Raw genomic sequence first — 8380 nt, 5'->3', positions numbered from 1 at the left:
AAAAAAAAAAAAAAAAAAAAAAACCAAAAAACAAAGTGCATAATTTGGCTGTAGAAGTGTCTCACAGCAGCATCGCTGCTGGCATTTCAGACAGGCTCATTCTTTGCTGTAGGGGCTGCCCCGTGCACTATAGGATGTTGAGCAGCGTCCCTGGGCTCCACCCACCAGATGCCAGTAACACCCCATCACACACACAGCAGTTGTGACACCCAAAATGTCCACAGACATTGCCAGCTGTCCTCCGGGGGACCAGATTCTCCTGGTTGAGAACCATGAAGCTCTGCTGGGAATTCAGCAGTGCTTTTAAATAATTTATATTAAGTTACAACCCATATTTGCATTTAAATTCTGTGTATGTGCAAAATAGTGTTGTGTGTGTAAAAAGCATGCCGTGACTCAGGCCACTGACCCATGGTGATTGGCAAATGGATTTGTGGTTTTGCTGCGGTGACTGCTCTCTCAGGGTTCTGTTTCCCGTTGGATGGGAAGTACAGTTCGGCAGACAAGTCTTTTCCCTGTCAGGGCTTTCCTGAACATAGGTATGTTTGCTTACTTGAGCAAACATATGGGGAGGAAGCTTTGGAAAGCTTGCACGTGTGTGTCTGCGTGTTTGCGTGGGTGTGTGTATACTTTTTCTTTTAAACAACAAGTGCTCATGTGGTTCATAACATACTTTCTTTCCCGTTGTACAGTGGATCATTAAGATTTTTCCATGTCCATATATTTTTTCAACTTGTTACAATGGTTACATTTTATACTGGCCTTGTAATTTATTTAATGTTTCCTGCTGTTATAGACTTACGGTTTTTTTCTGTCATAAACCTTAACGGGACCACTTTTGCATGTCAACAGTTATGCCTTTCAGATGCAAGTTTGCTTTAGACATACATATATTCTCAAATGGCCCTTCAGAAAGATTGTGCCCTTTTTTGATCCTGCCAGCCCCATGTAAGAGCATCTGTTGCTGCACACTTCTGCCAATACATAGGTCATCATTAAAGAAAAACAATTTGCCGTTACTAACCTTGATACTGAACTAGAGATTTACATTCCTCTTGCCCACATCTGTGTTTTTTAACCTTGGGCGTGCTTAGAGAAATACATGTGCCTGAGTTGTCTCCTATTGTGGAAGAACCTTCTAGAAGGCCTGAGTGAGGGCTCACAGCTGGTGTCTCTTGCAGTCATGCAGGTCTTCCCTGGCTGAGCTCATGGCCCGCACCTCCCTGGACTTGGAGCTGGATCTCCAGGCGTCGAGAACACGGCAGAGGCAGCTGAATGAGGAGCTCTGTGCCCTCCGTGAGCTGCGGCAGCGGTTGGAGGACGCCCAGCTCCGCGGCCAGACCGACCTCCCACCCTGGGTGCTTCGGGACGAGCGGCTCCGTGGCCTGCTGCGGGAGGCCGAGCGGCAGGTGGGGTCCCCTGTGGTCAACTCCCGCCTGCACCTCACTGCTCCCTGCTCCAGGCTGTGAAGGGAGCCTCCCAGACATGGAGGTGGTCCCTGAAGTGCCCCACCACTGGGCTCTCGGAGCCCCTTCTCCCTCTGTGGCCTGCGAGGATGGCGTCTGTGTGGCTCCTGCGTCCATCTGGAGGCTGCAGGTGCTGGAGGAAGGGTCACGGGCCCTCTCCACCTTGTGGGGGAACATTCTGGGTCCCTAGTTGTCAGGCCTGACTCCAGCCACCCCTGGCCTCTGTCTCCTAGGAGGAATTCCTTGGGGGGTTGGGGGGAGTGTGGGTGAGGTAGTCCTTACTCCCTCCTGGGTCGCACCTCACTGACTGTGGTTGGTTCTTCTGGGCTGTAGGGCTGGCAGTGACTTACTCATTCTTCCTTAAAAAAAAAAAAAAAAAAATCAATAAAATCACCTTGTTGGTCCAATGTTGCTGTTCCAGACAAGACAGACCAAACTTGACTACCGTCATGAGCAGGCAGCTGAGAAGATGCTGAAGAAGGCCTCCAAGGAGATCTACCAGCTGCGTGGGCAGAGCCACAAAGAGCCCATCCAAGTGCAGACCTTTAGGTATGGCAGAGGCGCAGCAAGACTGGCCCCTTAGTCCTGCTTCCTCCTTACTGTCGTGCCTTTGGCATGGTAGAAAGTACAGTGAGTCTGTTTTTGTTTTTCTTTTGAGACAGTCTCACTCTGTCACCCAGGCTGGAGTGCAGTGGCGCGATCTCATCTCACTGCACCCTTTGCCCCCTGGGCTCAAACAAGTCTCATGCTTCAACCTCCCGAGTAGCTGGGATTACAGATGTGTGCTACCATGCCCGGCTAATTTTTAAATTTTAGTAGACTGGGTTTTGCCATGTTGCCCAGGCTGATCTCAAACTCCTGACCTCAAATGATTCACCTGCCTCGGCCTCCCAAAGTGCTGGGATTACAGGCGTGAGCCCCTGCGTCCAGCCCCATGAGTCTTTAAAACCCATGGAAAGTCGAGAACAAAACAGGAATCCACTGCAGCCAGTAGTGTATTTGCATGTTTTTATCCTGATCTTTTTTCCCTACAGTTTTTTTTCATGCCACTTCTAATCATAATGTGGGTTCAATTTTGCATTTAGCATTTTTAAAATTAAAATATTCCATGTTGTTGTATAATCTGCTATCTTGTAATGTCTCATCTAATAGTTTACTCAACCACTATATTTTATAACATGCTGCTCGTCTTCAAATGTTGGCTATTGTAAATAACAGTGATAAACATACACATACATATATGTCCCCCCAACCCCAGACAGGGTCTCACTCTGTCACCCAGGCTGGAGTGTGGTGGCTCAGTCATGGCTCATTACAGCCTTGACCTCCCAGGCTCAAGTGATCCTCCCACCTCACCCTCTCAAGTAGCTGGGACTGTAGGCACATGCCACCATGCCCTGCTCATTTTTGTAGAGATGGGGTCTCACTGTGTTGCCCAGGCTGATCTCAAACTCCTGAGCTCAAGCGATCCACCTGCCTCAGCTGCCCAAAGTTCTAGGATTACAGGCATGAGCCACTGCACCCGACCACCTTTGCTTTTTCAATTAACTTTTGATTAAGGCAAAATGTATCTGCAGGAAAGCTGTATATCATACACACATGGTCCAGTGAATTGTTACAAACTCGTCCTAAGAATCGATCATTATCAGCGCCCCCAGATCCCACACTAGAGTAACCACCACCTTGAATTCTAATAGTATGGATTGGTTTTGTCTGTTTTGTTTTTGCTGAGGGGATTTTTACAGATATATCAATATTCTTTTGTGTCTGTGGAAAAATTAAGTTGAAATTCACATAACATAAAATGACCATCTTACACTTCAGCCTTTGGTGCATTCACAATGTTATGCAACCACCCCCTCTGTCTAGTTCCAGAACATTTTTACCACCCCAAAAGTAAACCCTATACCCATTAAGCAGTCACTCCCCCTTCTCCCTCCCCTAGCTCTGTCTCTAGGGATTTGCCTTTCTGACTGTTTCATAGGAATGGGATCATATCTTACGTGGACTTTTGTGTCTGGCTTCTTTCCCACAGCCGAGGGTTTTCCAGGTTCATCCATGTCGTAGCCTATGTGTCAGTGTGTCCTTCCTTGTTAAGGGTGAATAAAATGTGTCTGACTTTTAGCCCTAATTTTTGTATACATTAAATATTCACATAGTTTTCACTTTTTCATTCATCTGTTAATACGACAGGTATTTCCTGAGTACCTAATATACACCAGGCATTGTTCTAGGCACCCGAGATGAAGAAACCCCTGCCCTTACGGTTCTTCATAATTCACATTTGGAGACTCTGTATATAAGCACATGTGTTGTTGGGGACTTAAATTCAGTTTGTTGTACGAATAAGAAAAGCCATGATTGATATGAGAGCCACCAGCTTTCCGTGTCTTCATATCAGCTTCTGACGTGTAATTCTCTCCGGTCCCAGGGAGAAGATAGCATTCTTCACAAGGCCAAGGATCAACATACCTCCTCTCCCAGCCGACGACGTCTGATGGAGTGCATTGTGCACATGAAGTATTTATCCGCCTGTTTTATTTTCATGAAGTTCTTAGACTAGCTGAATTTGTCTTTAAAATATTTGTGCAAAGCTATTAATATACACATTTTGTAAAAAAAAAAAAACACGTATATCTATTCATATATATTTTATAATAGTGACGGCAACAGGGCTTGGTTTTTCCTTGTTGTGAAATTGACATCTCTGAAGACAGGTTATTTTATAAAAGATCAATTATCATGTTAAGAATGTACAGTTTTTATGCTGTTTTATTTGACTTAAAGGCTGGAAGACAGAAACGAAGTGAGTTCAGGCAAATTCACTGTATTGTAATTTATTTATAGTACTTTTTTTTCCTTGAAGGAAAATACTGACTTTAAGATGTATTTTAAGACTGAAATTTTGTTCTTTAGTACTTTTCATGCAGTAGAATGGAACTTGGGGCTGGTTTTGTTTTTGACACCTGAAATGCAAACACTATGTGCTAAATTTGTCACGTATCATATGTGCATTTACCATGTATATTGTACACGTTCACTCCCTTGATGTCATGTTAAAATGTCCCCTGCAGTGATTCAGTCGTGACTCAGAAGCATGTGTGTGTTGCAGAGGTCAGTCTCCGGCGTGGGCTGCACGCCAACCGCTCATTTCTGTATTGTCTTCGGATACATCTCTCTGTGCTCAGCGTGAGTCTGAAGCAGGCGCCAGAGCCTCTGGTGTATGGGGCTTCAACCTGCTTGCTTGTGGTGGCTGTCTGTGGGTCTTCAGCCTGCCTGTCCGTGGTGGCTGTCCATGCTGCCCGCCTCCCCGCACCCTGCCCTGTCCGACTGTAACAGACCAGGAAGGTGGCGGAGGAACTCCTGCCACGCCACTGTGTCATGAAGGAAAGTGAAAGGGAACGAGGAAGTAGGAACGCCCACGCTCGTTGACTCCGTGGATGAATATAGCAGTTAGGACATAGACAGCATCACCTTTGAAGGTGCTTGTTTGGGGGAGGAAAGGACATACGGGTAACTAGAACTACCCAGCGAGTCGTCCAGAGGAGAGGATTGGGTTTGAGTCAGAAGGCTCCCTGTACTGGAGTCAACCCACTATTCCTCAAGAAATCTTAGAACTAGCTTGTGAGGAAAAACATTTTTTAATGTAATAAAAATATGCCATTATTCTTTGAAATGCCAAATGATATAAATATTTTGCCTAATACATATTTATTATAGATGAAATGCATTCTTCTCAATGAGGCCTCGATTTGAGTCAATGGGGTGGGCCACAGGAAATGTCAGAGGAACCAGAACTCAGAACTCTTCCTCCTGGACCTTTCTTCCCTTCCCTTGGAGATACCCCTTTGAATCAGGCCTCTCTCTTCTCATCAGTCTGTAGCTTCCCCCCTTGTATAACCTGCTTTCCTTTTTACATTTATTAAAAATGGATTTTGTAAAAGCATTTCATTGACACGCGACCTATCACGGACAATGGAATTCGTCAGTGGTGGTAAGACTGAAATCCTGATGCTTTTCACACTTCTTGTCTCTTGCTATGTATTTCTGCCTCTAGCCTTGCATGTTTTGCCTTTTTTTTTTTTTTTTTCTTTTTGGCCAATTCCTTTTTATATGTGCCCACAACAGAGGTGGGGAGACACGGAGCACCCTGGGTCCTTCCCAGTGCTGCTGGGCAGGCCCTGTCTCCAGGCCCCAACTGTTGAAACTTTGAAGGGCAACAAACAACCATCCACACTGCCAGACCCTAGGCTGTTCAGGGGTGCAGCTCATTTCCACCTCGGCCCCAGGACACCGAGCCTGTGCCCCACAAGGATCTCTCTAAATGGGAGGGATTGAGGCTACTTTTCTGCCAACCCCTGTTAAGTAGTTGTGTGGGGAAACCCACTGTGTCAGTGCAGGAAGCCCCAGACAAATGTTTTCAAATAAATTTCACTGCCCAGCCTGCACAGATTTCCATTTGAAGTACTTCCCTTCCACCCTGACACCCAAAGGGTTTTTTTTTTTTTTTTTTTTTAAAGAGACAGGGTCTTGCTTTGTTGCCCAGGCTGGAGTGCAGTGATGTGATCATAGCTCACTGCAGCCTCAACCTCCTGGGCTCAGGTGACCCTCCTGCCTCACCCTCCCAAAGTTCTGAGATTATAGGCATGAGCCACTGTGCCTAGCCTATTTTGATTTTTTTCTTAGAGTCAAGGTCTTGCTCTGTTGTCCAGGCTGATCTTGGACTTGCGAGCCACCATGCCTGGCTGGGATTTTTACAAATAGAATCTCACTGATAGCCCGCAAGAAACAGATGCCGCCCCTGCTTCCATATCAGTTCAAGGAGCCCTCGTGTTTGCCACCTTTCCTTTGAACTTCCCCCTGCCTCCCTGCCTGTGTCTGCTTTTGCAGCTCAATGCAGCCATGACAAGGAAAGAAAAGACAAAGGCAGGCCAGAGAGCTGGGCAGTTCTCTGCAGATGCAGATGCAGGCAGTGGAGGTGGCCCGAGCAGGCAGAAGGACACCAAGCGCCCTATGCTGCTTGTCATTCATGACGTGGTCTTGGAGCTTCTGACTAGTTCAGACTGCCACGCCAACTCCAGAAAATACCCCACATGCCAGAAAAGTGAAGTCCTATGAGCTGAAGGGGTGTTTCCATCTATGTTTCAATCTCTCCATCTACCAGGCCTCACGATAGAAAAAAAAACCAAAACGCTGCCAGGTTTTGGGAGCAGTTCTGGTCTCAAAACCATCAGGATCCTGCCACCAGGGTTCTTTTGAAATAGTACCACACGTAAAAGGGAATTTGGCTTTCATTTCATCTAATCACTGAATTGTCAGGCTTTGATTGATAATTGTAGAAATAAGTAGCCGTCTGTTGTGGGAATAGGTTATAATCAGTATTCATCTCTTTGTTTTTTGTCACTGTTTTCTCTCTAATTGTGTCATTTGTACTGTTTGAAAAATATTTCTTCTATAAAATTAAACTAACCTGCCTTAAGAACAGAGTGGAAATGTGTGGTTTTATGGAAAAAAATGTTTAATTATGGAAGCTTAAATATATAAAAATGTGTGTTTTTAAGCATAAAAATAGAGTTATAAAATCAGAGAAAATAGTAAGCTGAACACAGGCCTCATCCAGCTTCAACACGATCAGTCATGGCTGTCCTCTCCTTTACCCTCCAGCCCACCTCCTCCTCTTAGAATTTGAAGCAAAGCTGATACGCCTTATCGTTTCATCTTGAAATATTTCAATATGTATTGCTAAAAGAGAAAAACACAATAACCTTATCACATCCTAGCATTTAATAATTCCTTACTGTTGCTAAATATCCAAGGTTTTCGCTTCCAATTATCTCGTGTCATTCTTTCTTTAACTCTTTGAACAGAATCTAAACATGATCCACTTATTAGGATTTTTTTTTTTTTGGTCTGTGTTTTTCTTTTTTGGTAATAGTTTTTCTTGATATATAACTCACATGCCATACAATTCACCCATTTAATATGTATAATTCAGTGGTTTTAGTATATTCAGAGTCGTGCCAATATCACAATTTTTAGAACGTTTTCATCATCCCCCAAAAAAGCCCCCAAACTCATTAGCAGTTGCTCCCCATTCCTCTGCGACCCCAGCAACCACTGATCTCTCTGTCTCTACACATTTGCCCGTTCTGAACATTTCATATCAATGACATAATATGTGGCCTTTGTGTCTGGGTTCATTCACTTAGCATACGCTTTCAAGGTTCATCCATGTTGTAGTGTGTGTTGAGACTTCATTCTTTTTTATGGCTGAATCATCTTCCATTGCATGGATAGGCCACATTTTCTTCATTTATCAGTTGATGGACACTTTGCTTCCACGTTGTGGCCATTATGGATAATGCTGCTATGGAATTTCACATTTAAGCTTTTCTGTGGATATATGTTTTCATTTCTCTTAGGTCTATACCTAAAAGTGGAATCACTGGGTTACATGGTAATTCCATGTTTAACTCTTTGAGGACTTGCCAGACTGTTTCCAAAGCAGCTGCGCCATTTCCCATTCCTATCAGCAGTTGCTCCACATCCTGGCCAACACTTGTTACGTCCTTTTGCTTATAGCTGTCTTAGTGGGTGCCAAGTGGTATCTCATTGTAGTTATGACTGGCTTTTTTTGAGGTGGAGTCTTGCTCTGTTGCCCAGCCTGCAGTGCAGTGGCACAATCTCGACTCACTGCAGCCTCTGCCTCCCAGGTTCCAGTGATTCTCCTGCCTCAGCCTCTGGAGTAGATGGGATTACAGGTGTGTGCCACCATGCCCAGCTAATTTTTGTATTTTTAGTAGAGACAGAGTTTCACCATGTTGGCCAGGCTGGTCTCGAACTCCTGACCTCAAGTGATTTGCCTGCCTTGGCCTCCCAAAGTGCTGGGATTACAGGCGTGAGCCACCATGCCC

General features: G+C 45.0%; 1 protein-coding gene across 1 annotated transcript in view; it reads left to right on the top strand.

Moving 5' to 3' along the window:
* WWC3 (WWC family member 3) overlaps positions 1-6952 on the top strand; it is an 82143-nt gene extending 75191 nt beyond the window's left edge. The window contains exons 20-22 of the mRNA XM_011966834.1: positions 1182-1409; positions 1888-2015; positions 3898-6952. Coding sequence (XP_011822224.1) covers positions 1182-1409; positions 1888-2015; positions 3898-3964 — 423 coding nt within the window. The 3' untranslated portion in view covers positions 3965-6952. The remainder of the gene's footprint in view (positions 1-1181; positions 1410-1887; positions 2016-3897) is intronic.
* The last annotated feature ends 1428 nt before the right edge of the window (positions 6953-8380 follow it).

Source organism: Mandrillus leucophaeus, unplaced genomic scaffold (genome assembly GCF_000951045.1).
Source record: "Mandrillus leucophaeus isolate KB7577 unplaced genomic scaffold, Mleu.le_1.0 Scaffold777, whole genome shotgun sequence".
NCBI classification, from domain to species: domain Eukaryota; kingdom Metazoa; phylum Chordata; class Mammalia; order Primates; family Cercopithecidae; genus Mandrillus; species Mandrillus leucophaeus.
The sequence above is the reverse complement of the archived record's forward strand: the minus strand, read 5'-3'. Positions and strand labels throughout refer to the sequence as shown.